Source organism: Herpailurus yagouaroundi, unplaced genomic scaffold, assembly GCF_014898765.1.
Source record: "Herpailurus yagouaroundi ecotype Mexico unplaced genomic scaffold, PumYag 67569, whole genome shotgun sequence".
In the NCBI taxonomy this organism is placed as follows: domain Eukaryota; kingdom Metazoa; phylum Chordata; class Mammalia; order Carnivora; family Felidae; genus Herpailurus; species Herpailurus yagouaroundi.
Window position 1 is genome coordinate 3,852,246 of NW_024420375.1, and position 20,214 is coordinate 3,872,459.

Consider the following 20,214-nt stretch of genomic DNA (forward strand, 5'->3'; position numbering starts at 1 on the left):
CTCCATGCCAACTACAGACCATCCTCTCCAAATGCACTGGGTGCCAGGGGAGGGAGCGAGACTTTCTTTGCTACTGGCTCACCCTGCACTGTCAAGGTCATGGCTCTCGCCGAGGAACGGAGGCATGCAGAAGAGGGGGCTCTGGCTGCTCTTTCTTCACTCTCTACTGGCACTGCCATACTAACTGACCCCATCTGGTAGCAAACAAATCTGTCTTAACAGAAAACCCTAAAACATTGTGAACTTGTGTGCTCTTTGGTTACATCTATGGAAATTTCAAGTTTGTGAGTTCAGTTTGGTTTGGGGAAAGAAAACTTCTTGTGCCAGAAGCCAGATTTGTAGTGCACAGATAGGAGCCAGAGTGGAAGTGCAAGGTCAGTAGTGCTGGTGGTAAAAGGGAAGATCATACCTGGAACACAGAGCAAGGGCCTTGTGATACTTGCAGTAGACATCCAGTCTTCTAGTGAGGTGGGCCTCTTCAACCCACATGGCAAGTGTTTGAAAACGGAAGTAATAGAAAGAGACCAAGGCAAATGAGGCTCAGCTGGCTTTGACTTTGGGGACATGTGGCACTCTATACCATGCCAATCATTAATTCATGCTCCACACTCCACCAGCTGTAAGTGGAAGAGGAGGAGGGTCAGTCATTTCAGAAGAAGGTAGGGCCAGTGACTGGATGAAATGAAGACCTCCTGACTTAAAGGGACCAGAGGCACCCTGTGAGCCAGCACTAGCCAGTGGTATGCTGGGAAAATCTGATAAAGACAATGAGGACAGGTCTGGCCACATGTGGCAACGTTCCCTAGATATGGGGCCATTCAGAGCCCCTGGCATCCTCTCAGGAAATTAGAGACAGGAAATAGAGGTTAGAGCCTAGGGAAACGTACCAAGAGGAGTGCGGGCTGAGAAGAGAAACTCACAGAGTAAAGGTGGGCACTTTGTTTTTAAACTTCCACCTTACTCTCAATGAGACCAGCCCTGATTTTGCCTGCAGAGCAACTTGGTGGGGGCAGTGGGGAGTGGGGACACATGTAGCCATGGGGCTGAGAGGGGAGGGTTTGGTTAGCCAGCTGCTGAAGGAGAGGCAGTGGGGGGAGCAGCGGGTGTCACCCCACCCCTGCCCTAGCAATTCCCCTGGAGCAAAGACTGTCCCAGTGTTTTAAGAGAAATAGATATCAATCACTACCCAGAGATGAATGTTGATAAAATGTGATCAGATGACTGGAGGACAGGCTATCAGGCTGCTTCCTGGATGCTGGGGGGCAGCAGGGTAGCCTCTTGGAGGCACTGTCCTTACTGGCCCATACAAAGACTTTCTTTGAGAAAAGATTACAATCAAGCAACATCTAGTCTCAACCTGTCTCTCTACACCATGATTCTCACCCCAGGCTGTACCTCTGAATAATCAATCACCTGGGGGGTTCAAGAAAATGCTTCTACTTGGGCCCTACAGCCAGAGATTTAAGGGTTCTTGATGGGGTTCAGGTATTAGAGTTTCAAAAGCTGCTCAGTTGATTTTCACACATAGTCACAGCTGAAAACCATGGCCCTCAGCCACCTAAGACTCACCAGTGACCCTGAGTACGACCCTACAAAAGCCAACATGTATGCCTTGGGGCTGTGGGTATCCAGAGCCAGATTGGGAGGGAGGAGGATGAAGGGCCACCTGCCTGGACTCTATTCATGCTCATTGCTCCTGCCATCATCCCTTCTCTCCACCTCAGACCACTGTACTGTAAACAGAAACCAGGATGCACCCAAGTGTCTTTATTTTGCCTACAGGGCAGCAGTTTGATAAACATGCAAGTTTGCGACACTCGTTGTTTAACACAGAGACAGCCGTGAACCCCAAATCCACCCTGAGGCGGAGGCGGACCATTATTGGATTCTCTAACTTTTCCCAGCGAGACCAAGGTGACCCCACCACAGCTGATGCCCCAGAACCTTCCCCCTTGTTCATTGCCACCAGTCCTGCCACCCAGGGATAATTCAGAGTGTGGGGTGGTGGGGGTGGGGAGGGAGGACGGTTGGATGACTTAAAAGAAGCCAATGTGGTAATTAAGGACAACCAAGGGCCTTTTGTCAAGGTCATCAACTGAATATGGAGCGCAGGTCTCCCAGGCTAATCAATTCACTATGTTATTGTTTCCCATTCTAAATGGAATATAGCCAAATGTGTCAGATTTAGGCAAATAGATAAAAGAGGGAATCATCACTAAAAGCACCATCCTAACAGAGCCACTACTGCTGCTAAACGGAAGCCATCCAAAAAGCACAGACCAGAGAGATGGTATGTGAGTCCTGGCCTCTCCACTTATTAACCATGAGGCCTTGCCCAACTTACATAACCTCTCTGAGCCTCAGCACCTTTATCTGGAAGTTGGGGCTAATAATACCAACCTGTGAGAATTGTCATGCATATTAATTACATATATTCACCTACCATGTGCCTGGTACATAGTAGGTGTTCAACAAATGGTGGCTGCTGTTATAAATTATTATACTACTAGTAGTAGTAATAATTGTTCTATATGAGAAAAATCTTTGGGGATTTTGGACATGTGAATAGTTTCCTCACATGCGTAGGTCATCTGAAGTCTCTCATGTTGCAAAGCTAAAAAGTGACAGGTGCCAAAAATGTAACCAGACTCTGAACTTTCCAGCTGTGGCATACTCCAGATTCATTGCTGGGGCTGAAAGTCACACAGTGCTGTCCCTTATCAGTTCAAAAGCCTGTGCTCTAATCTCAGGAGAGGTGAGCACTGAGATCTGTGATGGTTCATGAGCCTGGGGTGAAAGCTCGGGAAAAACCCAAGGTAGTCCCACCTGCCGCTTCAGCTCTAAAAGGAATAATCAAAGCTGGCAAGTCTTTGGCAGCCTCCTGGACAATTCAAGGGCAGGCACCCTGTGACTCACCGTGTGGTGATGGGCAAGGACCCAACTTCCCCAGCATCCTCATTTATGGAAAGGAAGAACCAAGGCATCCTGACCAAGCTGTTGGCAAATGCTTCTTGGCAAAAAACTTGGTGCTCCTGTCTCAAGACAGCTGCTGGGGGATCCCTGGCTGCATCGCTAACTTTCTGTGTTTACCTTCTCCAGGTCACAGCAATAGCCCAGCAGGCAGTGTGGCTTGCTCCACCACCTCAGACATCAGGCTCAGTCATTCGGTCCCAGAAGGTGTCCATGGAAGAGTTGCAGTTGGTCAGGAAGTTCATTTCCCAAATCTCCCCTCACCGGTACTGAGGAGTCCTTTGAGTGATCCAGAAGAAACTCTCCAGGTGCGTGGTGGCGCACACCCTCCTAGCATGGAGAGCATAGGAATGGTGTATAGCATCCCCAGTTCTTGCAATGGACCAACCGAATCGACATTCTCTGCTTCCTGGAAGGGAGATACTTTTACCTACATGACTCCAAGTGCCACCAGTCAGAGTACTCAAGTCAGTGAAAATGGAAAAAATCCTTCCTCTGGGAATGTTTGGGTGTCTCTGCACACACTGCCACCTCTAGTTCCTAAGGAAGCTGCTACCCTCTTTGTTACTTGTGATAACCCAGCAGGATGCAGTGGGTCAGTTGGCTACTCTGAGCACCCTGCTCAACGAAGGCAGGCAGTGGAACGACCCTCCAAGATTGGCCTTCTCACTAGTGTTACCTCAAGGATGGAGACAGGCCCAGGTGGGGCCAGCAGGTTCCGGGAGCGGTCACTGTCTGTGCCCACAGACTCAGGCACCCCAGAGGTGGACTATGATGAGGAACAGAAGGCTGGTGAAGCCTGTGCCCTGCCTCATGCCAGTACAAGTTCTGAGGGCAGTAACAGTGCTGACAACATTGCCTCCCTTCGTGCCCAACAGGAGACCCAGCACAGAAGACAGAGATCCAAGAGTATCTCGCTCAGGAAGGCCAAAAAGAAGCCTTCCCCACCAATGCGCAGTGTCTCACTGGTCAAAGATGAGCCAGTCCTCTTGCCAGAAGGTGGGTCAGCCCTACCCAAGGACCAGAGGCCCAGGAGCCTTTGCCTCTCCTTGGAACACCAAGGACATCACTCATCCCAGCAGGATGCTCAGGGTCACCCAGCTGTGCCGACCTTCAAAGATCCGGAAGGCACACAATTCTCCCACCACTGGTATCTTACTGACTGGAAGTCTGGTGACACCTACCAATCCTTGTCCAGCTCCAGCACTGCCACGGGCACCACAGTCATTGAGTGCACCCAAGTTCAGGGCAGCTCAGAGTCTCTTGCCTCCCCCTCCACGTCCAGAGCCACGACACCTTCCCAGCTCTCCATTGAGGTGGAGGCCAGGGAAGTATCCTCCCCAGGAAGGCCTGCTGGGCTGATGTCACCCTCCAGTGGATACTCCAGCCAGTCAGAGACACCAACACCCACCGTCTCCATGTCCTTGACGCTGGGCCACTTGCCCCCTCCAAGTGGCAGTGTCCGGGTGCGTCCAGTGGTACCTGAGAGGAAGTCATCACTACCCCCGACATCACCAATGGAGAAAACGTCCAAGTCACGGCTGTCGTTTGACCTACCACTGACCTCGTCAAGCAACCTGGATCTGTCTGGGATGAGTATCTCCATCCGAAGCAAAACCAAGGTGAGCCGGCATCACTCAGATACAAATTTTGGGGCCAAGCTGGCCCAGAAAACGAGCCCCAACCAGCCAGTTATGCCCATGGTTACTCAGTCTGACCTACGTTCCATTCGCCTGAGGTCAGTCAGCAAGTCTGAGCCAGAAGATGACATCGAGAGCCCTGACTATACTGAGGAAGCAGGAGCAGAAGTCTTCACCTTGCCAGAGAGAAAGATAAAACCTCCCATAGCTGATAAGCCCCCCGTGGCCCGAAGGCCTCCAAGCTTGGTCCACAAGCCACCATCTGTCCCCGAGGAGTACCCGCTAACTTCGCTTACCTTGGCTATGACCCCCAAGAGCTCCATTCAACACACGAGGCCACTCCCTCCAGACATCTACACAGTGGTGCGGAAACCAAAGTCCTCCAGCCCTGAGGGCAGAAGCCCAGGGGAGTCAACAGCAGCCTCAACTCTTGTTTTCACACCTTTTGCTAGTTCCTCTGGTGCTTTCTTCTCAGGAACACAGCAACCTCCCCAGGGAAGTATGGAGGATGGAGGCCCCAAAGTGAGAGCCCTGCCTGAAAGAATTAGCCTCCAGAGCCAGGAAGAAGCAGAGAAAAAGAAAGGCAAGATACCACCCCCTGTCCCAAAAAAGCCCAGTGTGCTGTACCTGCCTCTCACACCACCCACAGCTCAAATGGAGGTGTATGGAACCGAACCAAGGCTGTCTCTCAGCCCCATCATCACCCTTCAGGAAGAAGCCAGCTGTCCCCCCACCAGTGACCAACTGCAGTCACCTGGTACAAGGATGACTTCAACACCGGAGGCTGAAGGTGAAAGGGAGGCAAGTCCTCTAGGTTAGTAAACTCTCTGCTGCCTTTTCTTTTGAATCCCAGGGAAGATGAGGGTAAGGATGGAGTGCCAGAGACAGAAGCAAATGCCCCCAAATAATGATCCTGAGTCCAGGATAACCAGGTCAGTAGGAGGCATCTCTTGAGGGTTTGGGTTATTCTAAACAGGCCTCACTGCCCTTGGGATTAGGAATGACCCAGGGGTGGATCTACAAGATCCAGCTTGGGCCAATCTCACCTGGAAACCCTGATACTGACATACTAAAATCAAACTAGTTCTTAGCACCCTAGGACCTTAGTAGCCCATCTACCTAGTCAGGCACACATCCCCTGCCCTAGGAACTATCTCTCTACCTCCCGGTATAGCACTTTTTGCTAGCCACATGGATTTTAGTTTCATGCATGGGACTCAGTACCCTCCCAGTCTGAGTTCAAATGCTATGGAAGGCTTGCAAGCTTCTGAAACAATGGAATATGTTTCTAGCAGCAGCCTTTCTTAGTGCTTTCTGGAAGAAAGGGAACTCACTTTCTTGGATGCTTTGAGGCTAGCTCTTCCTGGAACAATAAGACTAAACTAGATAATGTTCCTCATAATTTTTCGGGTCTTTTTTGCATGTGTCTTTTTTTGTTTTAATTGTGGCAAAAATACACATAACATAAAATTTATCATCCTAATCATTTTTAATGTACAGTTCAGCAGTGCTCAATACATTCACAAGGCAGTACAACTATGACCTCCCACCATCCACCTCCAGAGCTCTCTTCATCTTGCAAAACTCAAGTCTGTATCCATTGAACAAGAACTCACCATTGTCCCCTCACCCCCATATGCTGGCAACCACTCTTCCATTTTCTGTCTCTATGAATTTGACTCTTCCAGGGACCTCATGTAAGTGGAATCATACAGCATTGGTCTTTTGGTGACTATCTTATTTCACTTAACCTATTGTCCTCCAGATCCATCCATGTTTTTCATCCTTTTTTTTTTTTGTACCTTTAACACCAAACATCAAAATCTTACAACCTTCCTTAGGCCAAATTGGGACTTCCAACATAAGTTAAATCATAGTGGCTAAAACAAGCAAACAAATCACAGCCACAGGTAATTTTTAGAAGATGCATCATCAAACTCCACAGGCTCCCTCTGAGATTCAGATAGGTCCCACTCCCACCTACTGGTTGAGTCATTGCTTTAGATGAGTCTCTGCTTTTTGATTTTTAAAAATACTGCATTCAAAACAAGAGAATGCTCAGGCAACCTGTTGTGTAATGGAAAAGGTGTGAGAACACAGGGACCCATGCTGATCTTCACCACTCACTCCACCTTGGCCAAAACACTAACCTTCTGAACATTGTGTTCCTCTGCAAAACAGAGACATTAAGAGTCTCTGCCCTGCAGCCCTCCCAGAGTTGCTTTGAACATCAAATGAAATACCACAGGAGAATGTGCTTTGTCCTAACTATTGTGGTCGAAGTATTTAATTCCTTCTGGTTCTTATGCCTAGGGAGTTCTACAGAAGCAAGCACTGAAGAAAAAAGTGTAATCAGTGATAAAACAGCCGAATGGATTGCTGAAGAGGACGATGACGTGTTTGTGGCTTCACGCACAACTGAAGATTTGTTTACTGTGATACACAGGTGTAGACCAATTTTCTTAATTCCTATTGTAATTGTCTACCCTTCTTATACCAAAAGAAAATCTGCTACCTCTAAGCAGCCATTAGAATTGCAACTGGAGCCTAAGTTCAGATACCCACATATGTGAACGCAGCCCTCAGCCTTGCATATGCAATTCACTGACATCTTTGGGTGAAGTGGAGGAGGGGCAGGGAAGGGAAGACCAGGTGCCGAGTGAGAGGCCCCTCGTCTCCTAGCAACCGCAGGCCTATTGTGGCTCCATCTGCTCTCTCACAGCTCTGTCTACAGACGGAGACATTTAACCCTTCACAGAATTCCTTGTACCAAAAACATCTTATGAAGAAGTGAAATGGGGCAACAAGCCAAGCATCAAAGCAGGAACTTAGGCAAAGTGGGACCGGACCGGGCACCAGTTATTGGACAGGGTTTCAAAGCAAGGACTTGGTGATGAGAAAAAAATAGAAAGAGCCCAGTCATTAGAGCTGGAGCACCAGTTCAGAACAGGATCAGCTCTCAGACTGTCTTGATTCAGAGTCACTGAGCTACTGGCCTAGACTCCTTAAATGCTTCCTTGGTCCCAGAACCTAGGCAGAACTGAGCCTGCAGGCACAGGCCAAGCGACTCCAGCTGGAGGCATTGAAAGGGGTATAGAGAGAGGAAGCCAGACAAGGGACTCTGAGGACTTAGCAGAGAGAGAGAGAAAGCTGGTAAGTACAACTGCTTGCAAGGCTGCTGCATGGTAGCCCCCACATCATGCCACTGGCATTCATGAAATTATACGAAGCATTTAAGAAATATCTGCCACGTGAATTCACTTAAAGCAAACTTTTTCTTATTTAGGTCCAAAAGAAAGCTGCTTGGCTGGAAAGAGCCTGGTGAGGCCTTTGCTGGCGGCAGCAGACCAAGCTCCCATTCACCAATAAAGAACAGAGCTGATTCTCCAATCAGTGAGTCAGCTGCTTCTGCGGGGTCAAGTGGCAGTGCCAACCTAGATGCTGGCAGAAACGATGATTTCAAGGCCTTGCTACAGAAGAAGGGAAGCAAGACAACTCCAAGGTCCCGCCCCTCAGCAGCCGAACTGCTGAAGACCACTAACCCACTGGCTCGGAGAATTATTGCACAATTTTCAAAAGACTGTGAAACTACCGATGACCCCAGTACCTAAGTCCCGAGTTCAGTTAACAGGGTTTAGTTATTAAACTTGAGTAGACAAAGGGGAAGAGAAAGGGTTTTAAAAAGTAATCATGGACATAACAGAAGAGCCTACATTTCTTTTACATTAACTCACACTCTGGACAGCAGGAGACAGGTCACTTTATCTAGAACTAAATCATCAGGCACTTTAATCATCTTCAGACCTTTTACATTTTCATACTTACAATCTTGCCATTACCCAATTCCCGATTTTCTCCTTATCTTCCCCCAGTGTTGTGCCCTGAGAAGAAATTCTCAGATGCAAGGGCACATGTACCATCTTTTCAATCAATGGCCAGGCTGCTCCATCCCTGACTCCTGTCACTGAGGGGCACAGTGTGAGAGTGGATTGGGGACTGCCAAAACTGGGGATCATAGGGTGCCATTGCTGATTATTCACTTTCCTGGCAAGGCCTTGATGGCCCTGTGTGGAGAAACAAAAAGACTCTGGTGCCTCTCCATCCACACTTAAATTCCCCCCACCACTTATTTCAGCATGGGGTTGATTGAATGGCTTTTGTCATTCAAAATATGAATGTGCGTGTGTCTTGAAATTCATGCCTTTTTCAGTTTGATTGTCTATGCGGAGATCAGGGTGATGACATTCAATAATCATGTAGACGACCCCCCCCCCGCCCCCACCAACTAGGAAAAGTCAGGACTGGGTTGCTTTGGATGAATCAAGTTCAGCCAACAAATGAGGCAGCCATTTGTTCACTCAGATCTATCCAAGGTAACTTGTACATTGCGCCTTGAAATTCTTCAAGTGTCTGTCAACAATGATAGCTAGAATCAGTGCCCAGCTCATGCTGCATTCTAAGAACTCTCGTTTCATTTGCATATAACCTTCATTACAGGAAGTAATTAGCTGAAGGAACAGCATCATCAAAGGCTCAAGGAGGAGAGAAAGTAAGTGTAACTTGTCCACCTCCATTCAGTTTAGATTGTGGTTTGTGGTTCCTTTTGTTTTTGTTTAAAGGAAGTCTTACTCTGTTCCCAAACCAAGAATGTATGGACTAAAAAGAATATATCCAAAACCTAAAAGGCAGCCTTGCAAGTGGCTGTGGCCCATAACACACACACAAAAAGGGCTACTTTTTGCCATTTATGTTCCACTGTGTGACTGACTTTACATTAACTATGTTGGGGGAGAGTGTAGGAACTCGGGGGAAATGAGATGCTGACGGAGCCCCCAGAGCAATCATTGTGACTGCCCCCCCCCCCCCCACAAGCTTATAGGCACTAACTATTCTTGTCAGTTCAATTTTCTAAGCAGAGCAAGAAAAGTAATTCATTTGATTTTCATGTGTCTGGTTTTGGGGAGATTGGGGGAGAAAAACAGTCAACGCATTGAACAAAAACTGGCTGACCAATAATGGAGGGTTAATGGTCCACATTCCCGAGAAGGGAAAAGAAAAGTCAAATGAAATTGTAGCCTGATTCCTGGACCCCTTCCTCCTTCACTGCCACCCCCCCAACCCAACAGATTCATTGGCCAACATCCTGGATGATGCAGAAACTGCCCCAGAGACAAGCAGATCTTGATTTTGATAGGTCACATTGCTCACCAATGAGAAGCAAGCTCTTAGCTCCACTACCCACACTCCTGCAGACAGAGCAGCTGAAAAACTACACTGAGAGCTGAGAAGACTTGGGCCTCTCATTCAGAGGTCTTAAGCCTAGGCCCTTGGTTGGTACAGGTCTGAATTCTAGACTTCTAAGTGCAGGCCAGGCTCATCAACTTCTTTGCAATGAGCACTGCCCCCTAACTTAGAGGCCACTTAAAATAATAAACAGTGAGAACCCAGTTGCTTTTGAAAGCATTCAAACTATTTGGTTTGAAGGTCCAGATCAAATTTCAGGGGTTTTGCCTAAAATAAAATAGATTCATTCCTGGCCTGAATTTATATCTGAATGCCACACTTGTCTGCCCCAGACTCAGAATTCCAAAAGACAGAAACATTTTTCCTCTGCAGGGAAATGAAGGGGTGTTCATGCTTTGGCCTAACAAAAGTGAAAGGCTGCCAGGGCCTTCTCATTGGGAACCACTTTGAACAGCTGAGCTCTGAAGCCAAATAAGAGACTCATATAGTACAGGATACTTCTACTGGTTTTTCTGGAAGCTTCTTGTTTGCTACTTCTAGTGGGTTTCACCTTTCTGTCCCTGGGTGGTTTTCCCAAAAGATTCTAAAGCTGAATGCCCAGACACTTTTATGTTTTGCCGTTACCTTGAGTCTTGCTTTCCTCTACAATAGTCTGTATACCTGGAATTTTTGTAACATCTTCTGCATCATTACTATGGCCTTCAAATACCCAGTGGTGTTTCCATTAGCACAAGAGGATTTGGGGCAGAGATTTTATGGTCAGAGGTAACATTGAGGGCAAGAAATACTCCTTTAATATTTTGCAACAGGTGGACCTAATCCCAGGCAAACAACCAAACTGTAGAATTTGTTAGTCACTGATGACTATAACACCAAACATCTTTCCTACTCCTAACCCTCAACCTCTCTCGTCCCCATGATTATAACACCAACTCTCCCACCGAGGCACACAGCACAATGTTTGCTGCCCTCTGTACCGACTCTGTTAAGACCAGAGAAGAGAGGCTGACAGCCCCTCCATGTAGGCTTTCAGAGACCTAGTACCGCCACGGTTACTAGTGCAAATAATAATGATCACAATTTTTTAGCATGGAATACAGAAAGGGTTCAAGCAAAATGAAGTTTGCCACAGGACGTCAGCTTCCAATTCAAGTTGTTTCTATCCTTTTGTTTGCTCTGATTCCAACTGATAGCCACAGGTAGTTCTGCTGGACTAACCTCAGTGTAGTCATGAGTAGAGGGAGTCATCCCCAGGAGAGGTCAATGGGTAGCAAAGAGTGATTTACTCTTGGTGGGTATTCATTACGTATTTGTGGTTCAAATGTCAGGAGTAGAGAGCAAGCCATTCTTGGTAGAGCAGGAAGCCTCGCTGGTATCTCCTCTCCTTTGTCTGCCTCATCTCTCACCTAAGCCTCCCACCTGGCCCCAACTTGTCCCTCAGCCCTGACTCCTGTGAACTGCATCCCTAACCTACAGCTTACCCTTTAAGGAGGCAAGACCACAAACAGCGAAATAGTTCGTGTTAGCCTAATGACCTCAAATAGACCAATTGGTCTGAAGGCATCACCTTGAATGTGCAAAGACTAGAGAAGATTCTATAAAGGCTTCCAACAAGCATTTCACTGGACATCCATTTTAAAGCTCTAGACAACACGGATCAGATTGTGATCCTGCAGTACCTATCTGTCTGAGCAGATGTGTCCGTGCACCTGCCCTCTTCCTGATAAACAAACTATTCCTTAAAAAATTGAGTTTGTGGCCAGTGCTCTTGTTCCTCACCAGTGCAGCCTTCCATCATCACCAAGTCTGTAACACAATAGTAGGCTTTCACTTTAATCTGATTTTCCAGGGCCAGGACTAGAGTGAGGTGAACGAAGCGCCCACTCTCAGGGCCGCACAAGTGCCTTACCCTCGTCTCAGCCCTGCGCTTTGCACTCTATGAATATCAGTTTATCTTCTTCCTGTGAATAAGTGTGGTTCCTCTGATAAATCCCTGTTGTTGCACCAAATGTTTTATTGCCATCTCTTTTTTCCATTGCTATAAGCCTTTGTATGCTTATACATCTAAGAATAGACAATATTATCAGAAAACATGGTTGATTTCTAAGCAACCTGCTCCAAGTGGCAAGTTAGCACCCATTTTCAGTAGGGATGCAGACGGAGACAGCCCTTCAGCACGATAGTGAATGGGCTGGAGGTCTGCCATTGGGATGGATCTTCATTCTCCTCTTTCTGCTCCATTTTCCCCAGACCTTGCTTCCCAGCCCCAACTCTCCTGAGTGCCTCCTAGTTTGTTCTCTTTACTAAGAAAAACATGCTCTCAGGAAAGGGATAAAGTCCTTTAACATCATAAGGCTTAATGCTACCTTTTTTGAGGGTCGCTTGCATTATAACAGGGGAAAAGCCTTAAGCCAAAGGAATTGAAGTTCTGCCTGTAGAATTCTAGGCCTCGATTAGCTGCAAAGTGTATTTTTCACCACAGAAAGGCCAAATTCCCTGAAAGCTAACTCCAGAACATAGAAAATACCTTAATCTCCTGGAATTATTGTATTAAATTGCTGGTGGTTGATTAAATAGTCCTGATACCCCATGCTGTTCTATTGGACAAGGGACCAAGGGACCACATCTACCAAGAGACTCTCAGAAATGGCTACTGAAAGCCACTGAGAAGGCCAAGATCATATTGTACATTAACATTTTTACACAAATGGAATTAATACTAGTCATTTTAGTAAAAGAACACAAGGACTTAGAGTTTGTGAAAATGTGTCCTGTTTGTGAAAGGTGAAACTGTCTGATCAATGTCTGATCCATATTGGTCTCTTGGTGGTGGTGGTGGTAATTATTAAACTTGCTAGAGGTACAACTTTACTAAACACAAGCCTCTGCTTCCCCTGCCCTTATTTATGTTTTGTGCTATCACTTCAGCTTGGTGTGAGAGAGACCAGATCTATACCAGAGCATCCAGTCCCTCCAAAGTCTTTGCTCGTATTTTAGCTATAAGTCACCAAGGTATTAGGGATTTAAAACGACAAGAGTGGGAAGACCTGCCTTAGTCAAAGAGCAGCAAAAATGAAAATTTAAACAATGACATGGAATAAAGTTTTAGAATATTCTGACACAGATTTATATAGGAATATGGCAGTAAACAGTTATAGCCAAATATTTGAGGTGCTTTTCATAAGTTTAGCAAAAATTAATTTGCATAAGTAATGGATTGTGTGAAATAGGAATATACATTTGTTCAGTAAAAGCCCAAAATCAAAGCCAGTGGTTCTCAAAGTGTCATCCCAGAAACAGCAGCAGCAGCAGCCCTGGAGTGTGTGTGTGTGTGTGTGTGTGTGTGTGTGTTCCAGTGATGTTACTTCTCCAAGCCCCTGAATCACTATAGCCACAACTGTTCAAATGATTTCAAACTTTCCCACCATTTCTGCTGTCATCACAGTGATTGGTCTCTGGCCAAGTGATGTATATTGTCGTGTTGGTCAGGTATACATTTGTTTGGTGTTAAGAAATTACCAGATTGAATCAACTACTCACTTAACCTGCAAAACTCTTGATTTGACTTAGCCAGCATGTCTGGCCGTTTGGATTTAATTTTTTTGAATTCACAAATAGGAAAAAAGGAAAAAAGTGTTATGTTTGGTATTGCCAACCCTTAAATACCTATCTTCACCAAGGTGGCTGTTCTCTAGGAGGGCTCTGATTTTAAGATTTTGCCTACATAGTAGAATTTGAGATCAACAAATACACCAACAAAATCTGAACTGGAACAACCAATTAACCCCCCTCAGCTTCTTTTCAATGCCAAGCTTTATAGAAACTTATTCCTTATGTGGTGTTCCGCTTTTTTTTAATGTCCAATTTTACCAAATGTTATGCATGCAAATGCAACATTGTGCTCACTGTATAAGTCACCCCAAACTCATTTTCTCCTCCATATGTGTGGTGGTAAAGAAATATCAATATGTATGTTCTTACCTCTCCTGATCAAATCTGTAAATTACAAATCTTTTCATTAGTTTTTAAATGAGATATATTTACTCTGGCTAGTAGTTACAATTTTATTCTTTTTATGATATTTCATTGCTACTCTTTTCTACTAACTCCAAAACTTACTTTGGGGAATATTTCTTATTTCTAGGTTATTGTATTTATCTTATTTCTATATTTATCTGTAGCCATGGAATGTTAGAAGTGAAAGGGACCAACCTCTCATTTTACACATGAGGCCCAGAAAGGTCAAATAACTTACACAAGGTCACACACACAGTAGCAGGGCCTGGCCTCAGTTCCAGATCTCCTGCCTCTAGGGCCAGTGTTTTTTTCATTTAAAGGGCTGCATTTATAGAAGACCCACAGCTGGCTTCTACATTTATGACACATGGATTTCCCAGGTATTTCAACAAACTAATATATTTGCTTTAAGGGAAACTGCTCAAGATTTCTTTAAGTTGAATCCAAGGACAAATCTGATTTTCAATTTAGAAACATTCATTTCCCCTCAAAATTCAGTATATGTTCCCTACTTTGTATATATTTTCCCTAAAAGAAGTTTGAAAAATGAATTTTTATAGATCAAATTCCACCTTTTAGTAGAGAAGCTTCTTTTCTAAGGGAATCATCTGGTGACTTCTTTTGAAAAACAAAGACTCCTCTTCTCAATGTCCCCCAATGTCTACTTTATTTTTAGTATCAACTTTTGTAATTGGTGTTTATTTAAAGTAGGACAAACCAATATAGGCTTTCCTAGAATCTACTTTATCCTTCCCTTCTTAAACTTTATGAGATATCAGACTGTTACATGCTCATGAGATATTTAGTTGTATTCTAGAAACTTCACCTAGCTTGATGTTATGTCAATCCCTGGGCTCAAACTTTATCTCCATCTTATCAAAAAATAACAAAATTCCCTAATCACCTCTGTGCTCTGCATGCATTCTCTTTTCTGGAACATTCTTTGCCTAGTGTGACTCTTCTCTTTAGCTATTCTTGGGCTTCCTTCCATGGTCCGTACATACCTTATTATTCTGTGGAATTGAAGGCAGTGTCCCTTTAGGGTTATGCTAGTTACATGGAGTGGTAGTTCCAGTTATTTCCATTGTTCCCTTGTTTCCACTGGACCTTCTCTGGTTTCTATGTTCAGGAATGCTCATAGATTGATGGGATCTAGACCAGGGGTTGACAAACTTTTTTTGTAAAGGGCCAGATAGTAACTAGTTTAGGTTGGGGGGGGCGGTGCACATGTGGTCTCTGTAGCATATTCTTATTTGCTGTTGTTTCTTTGTCTTACAATACTTTAAGAATGTAGATACCATTCCTAGCTCTTGGGCCATATAAAGCCCCAGGCTGGATTTGACCTGCTTGTCATAGTTTACTGACCCCTGGTCCAGACAATGTTCTGTAACAGGCATTTCTGTGACGGGCCCCATGTGATAATTGGGTTGTATACTGGGTGATATGGCTCACTGCCCTCCTATCTACTTCACTGTCAGACCAGTCTGCACAGAAGTGGGTGCAGAGGGGCTGCATATGCCAACCCGTTATTCTTTGATAGGGTACTCATCATTGACTCTCTCACTCACTACCTTGGTGTAGAAATCCTCATTCTTTTCTCCAGACCTCCTGTCCTGGTTATCCAATGTGCCTCTTATTCCTTGAGTTTGAGGTAAACTGAGTGGGAAGAATGGATTTCTGAGTTTTCTTATTTCTTTTGTCCCTATATTGGTCTCCCGAACTTTGGCTGGGACCCTGGCCCTGGGCCATCTGGCCTGACCTGCCCTATATTGCCGTCACAAGTTTAGGGCTGTCTCTGGAAAGTCTGTTGGCCCAGGCCATGAGATGCCAGTTTGGTATGCAATTTCCTAGGGAAATCACCAGCACTCTTGATTCCCATAGTTGGTTTTGAAACCCAGAATGTCCATGTGTCCATTTTCTATAATGTAATTTGGATCTGTTCTAGACTTACCCCAGCAAGAAAACCAATGAGGTATAGAAGGTATTCTGTGTCCACAGTGTTTTCCTGTCTAAACCCCCTGCCTCCTTGGCCCCCCAGGCCCCAGGATGGACTCCCTGAGATGCCCTGTGCAGCACCACAACCAGCAAGCATTCAGCATACCACCACCTCCTGTTTTCTGAACCTTTAAAAGGATCCCTAGGGGTACCTGGCTGGCTCAGTCAGTAGAGCATACAACTCCTGATCTCAAGGTTTGAGTTCAAGCACTGTGTTGGGCTAGACCTCACCTAAAAAAAAAGAAAAAAGAAAAAGAATTCCTTAAATATTCCTCAAACCCTACATCTTGCTGCCATCTCTACCTCTCATGCTACCTGGAAGTCTAAAGCTCAGATTCACATTTCACATTTTTCTCATGTAAGCATTCAGAGATATGAGTGAAGAAGGTGTGTGCCTGTGTGTGTGAGCCTGGTTTCTCCAATGGAACTGTGAAGGCCCCATTGACTACTGTATCTGTCTCTCTTTTCTCTCTCTCCCTCTCTCCCTCTCTCCTTCTCTCTCTCTCTCTCTCCCTCTCTCTCCCCTCCTCTCTCTCTCACACACACATATGCACACACACATGCGCGCGCGCGCACACACACACACACACACACACACACACACTCCATGTAGTGTTTCATCAGTTCTCTGGTCCAGATGTAGGTCTGATGGGGCTGGTCAAGAAGGGGATGAGGCATCATCCTGAGGAATTTCCCTTTTCTTGTCTTTTGAAACTTTCTTTCTACTGGTTTGTGCTGGCTTCCCTCAGGAAGCCATTTGAAGAAACTCTCTGCGACAATTGTGAACAAGCTGACATATAAAGAGCAAGGACTTTAATTTGATATGAACTCAGTCACTCAGACATACCTCCCAGGCTGCAGTTTTTCCTATCTAAGTAAATTGCTTCTTAGGACCTTTAAGCTTCCTTTCTGTCATTTGAGCCCAGGGATCTACCCACGTATTGAAAACTAAATCTTAAAAAGTCAGAGGCATGAGTAACTTTCAGGATTTTCCTATTTGAAAATATCTATGAAACAGTTTCTTTCTGCCTTTGCTTTAAAATTTCCAGACTTAGGAAGGGAACCAGGTTTATGCCTTGGACTCTAAGGCAACAAAAGACCTACACTTGCAAAAAGCAAAATGAGGAAGGAGGACTGGCTAGTCCTTCTATGCATAGTCAGGAGACAGACTTTTTTGTTTCATTAGCACTTACCAATCAGTGCTTACTGAGTGCCAACAATGCACTTAAGAAAAAATAAAGGAGACAGGAATTTACAGACCAATATCCTAAACTAGAAGGCAGAGATAAGGCAATTCCCCCAGTGATAAGAAAGTGTCCCCGGATAAAAATTTCAAGAAGCAGCAGAAATTAAGAGAGACCATAATCCCAGGCTTTTTAGAATTCCAACACAAAATGGAAGGAAGCCCTCTGTGGGGTGATATTACAAAGGGTTTTTCTTTTCTTTATTTTCTTTCTTTCTTCTTTTTTTATTCAAGCATTCCATACTGGCTTGCTACCAGCAATTGAACTGTATTCTTTATATAGCTAGAGCTGTTTGTGTCTTCTCGAAATAAACTGTTTCTGTTAAAATCATTTTCTGTTTCACCCTCTGGTTTTCATTGTAGCAGTGATGCCTTTATTCAGACACTAAGCCCAGTTCATGAGCATGTGTTACCAGCCATGCAAGTGTGGGGCACACACACATGGGGTTTGATTCTCACAAACCCCTGAGAGCCCAAAGCCTATATGCAGGACACAGTGTCTTGCAGAAACCTGGCCCACAGAATGGTGAACCTAAGGGACATGGTCAGGTAATTCGTGTTCAAGGACTTTGTCTCAGGGATTTGAGTATGACTGCTTATTGGAAGCAACAAGGGGCCCGCAGAGGAGGCGGGGCTCTGGTGAAGTGGGCAGCAGTTGCCAGGCTCCTGAGAGGAGGAGGTTGCTGTAGCAACTGTGCTCAGGGCATGCACTCCCTCTTTGTTCTCTGGCTCAATGAAGCCATCCAGCAGGGCAGACCAGAGTGAGTCTGGGCTGGGCGCAAAAAAACAGACCAGATGTGGCCCATATCACTTCCATCCCTCAAAAAGGGTCTGATCCCACCATGCAGGTAGTGATAACTATATTTAAGGGTTAACTCTCATCCAAAAGGAGTTTCGTTCTCTATTCCCAACTGGCCCAAGCATGTAAGGCTGAGGCCCTTGCAGCCAGCATCCTTGTCTTCCCAGGCCCTACATTAGCTCATGTCCTCTGATAATACCAGGTTGTTCTTCCAAAAAGACACAACAGAAATGGAAAACAACCTAGAAAACTCACAAGGGAAGGGAGAGGGGCCAAGGCGACTCTCATACAATAGCAGGTGTTAAGATTTAAGATAAAGGTCAGATAAAGGCTGGCTCAAGGTGGACCTCATGGCAAGCAGTACCTCAGTGGGACCTTGTGGTGCAGAGTTTAATGGTCACTCTGGCAGGGTCACAGCCTCCTTGTTCTACCATACCACAAGTTGGAGAAGCTTTTAGGGACTGACCCACACTGATGAGACCCACAAAAGACATGCCAAAGGCAGGGTCTGGTATATTAATTAACCAAAGAGAGAATATGCCTTTAAAACACAGGTCATAGGGGCACTCAGCTGGCTCAGTCACTGGAGCATGCAACTCTTGATCTCAGGATTGTTGAGTTCAAGCCCCAGGTTGAGTGTAGAGATTACTTAAAAAATAAAATACAATCTTGAAAAAATACAAAAAACCAAAGCATAGGTCATAAACAGGATGCCTGCAGGCTGAATTGAGCTCATACACACTGTGTGGAGTACAAACACTGTCTGGAGTTGTTTTTCAATTTTTAAAAATTTAGGTGGGCACAATCTCTGCAGTTAACTAGTTCCTCATCTGTCCCTGTTATATTAAACCCAAACAGCTTCGTTCATGTATATTACCTGCTATGCCCCTGAAGGCATTTGAGCCTGTGAACCCTGCATCAAGGTGAAGTTGTGGGTTGAGTTCCCCCAGGAAGCACTCTGGGGTGGAGTTTGGTGAGCAAGATGTTTATTAGGGAATGCCCTAGGGAGCAACATCTGTAGGAGAGAAGAGAAGGAAATAGGTTTCTCTTGTATCACTTTATTCCTTGTTTGATTTGTTGCTGTAGGGGCCCAATAGGCTGTAGGAAGCCTATCATCCTATTTCACTATTTCACATAAAAAGGGAGCCTCGTACCACACTAAGAAAGAAGTTCCAGTTGGATAAAAACCTAAATATGAACAGCAAAAATATGAAGCTTTTGGAAGATAATATAGGAGAATATCCTCATGAACTCACAGTACAGAAGGATTTCTTTTTTTTAATGTTTATTTATTTATTTATTTTTGAGAGACAGAGAGAGAGACAGAGAGAGAGAGAGAGAGAGAGTGCAAATGAAGGAGGGACAGAGAGAGAATCCCAAACAGGCTCCACACTGTCAGTGCAGCGCCCAATGCAGGGCTCAATCCCGCAAACTGTGAGATCATGACCTGAGCAGAGACCAAGAGTCCGGATGCTTAACCAACTGAGCCACCCAGGCACCCCAAGAAGGATTTCTTAAACAAAACACAAAACCACTAACCATAAAGGACAAGTGATAAAATGCAACTGCTTTAAATCTAGGAAACCATTTAGTGAGTGAAAATGCAAGCCACAAAAAAAGGAAAAGATACTTGCAACACATATAACCAACAAAAGAACTACTATTCAGAATACACAAAGAACTCCTACAATGTAGTAATAAAAAACAGAGAATTCAATAAAAAATGGGGAAAAGACTTATGTGGACTCATGATAATAGAAGAAATCCAAATATCCAATAAGCATAGCAAAGTGCTTAGTCTAATCTATCAGCAGAGAAATGAGAAATGAGGGAGGATGAATTACAAGGGGGTAGGGAGAAACTTGTGGGCATGATGGCCATGTTCATTATCTCAATGGTTCTGGTTTCACAGATGTTAACTCATCAAATTGTCACTCTAAGTATGTGGAGTCTGTTGTACATCAATTATACCTCAATAAAGCTGTAACACACACACACACACACACACACACACACACACACACAATGATATACCATTTCACATCCACCAGACTTGCAAAATATTTTTAAGTGTGGCAGTAACTAGTGTTGAGGAAGACGTGAAGGAACAGAAACTCTGACACACTGTGGTGGGCATCACTTTGGTTGGTAGGTTCAACCACTTTGGAAAACAGTTTGTCTTTCCCTATTAAAGTTGAAGATACACATCCCCCAGGACCCAGCAATTCCACTCCTAGCAATACAACCCAGAGAAATGTGTAGATCTTTCCCAAAAGAAATACAGAAGATTCATAGTACATTGCACA

The 20,214-nt window shown here is 45.0% G+C and overlaps 1 protein-coding gene across 6 annotated transcripts in view; it reads left to right on the top strand.

Annotated features, from left to right (window-relative positions):
* NHSL2 (NHS like 2) overlaps positions 1–17,440 on the top strand; it is a 279,106-nt gene extending 261,666 nt beyond the window's left edge. For 4 of the 6 annotated variants that reach the window (XM_040467830.1, XM_040467832.1, XM_040467829.1 and 1 more), the window contains 4 exons: positions 1,783–1,914; positions 3,100–5,424; positions 6,924–7,056; positions 7,897–17,440. In XM_040467830.1, the coding sequence (XP_040323764.1) occupies positions 1,783–1,914; positions 3,100–5,424; positions 6,924–7,056; positions 7,897–8,221 (2,915 nt within the window). In that variant the 3' untranslated portion in view covers positions 8,222–17,440. The remainder of the gene's footprint in view (positions 1–1,782; positions 1,915–3,099; positions 5,425–6,923; positions 7,057–7,896) is intronic. The other 2 variants (XM_040467834.1, XM_040467833.1) reach the window with 1 other exon arrangement.
* The last annotated feature ends 2,774 nt before the right edge of the window (positions 17,441–20,214 follow it).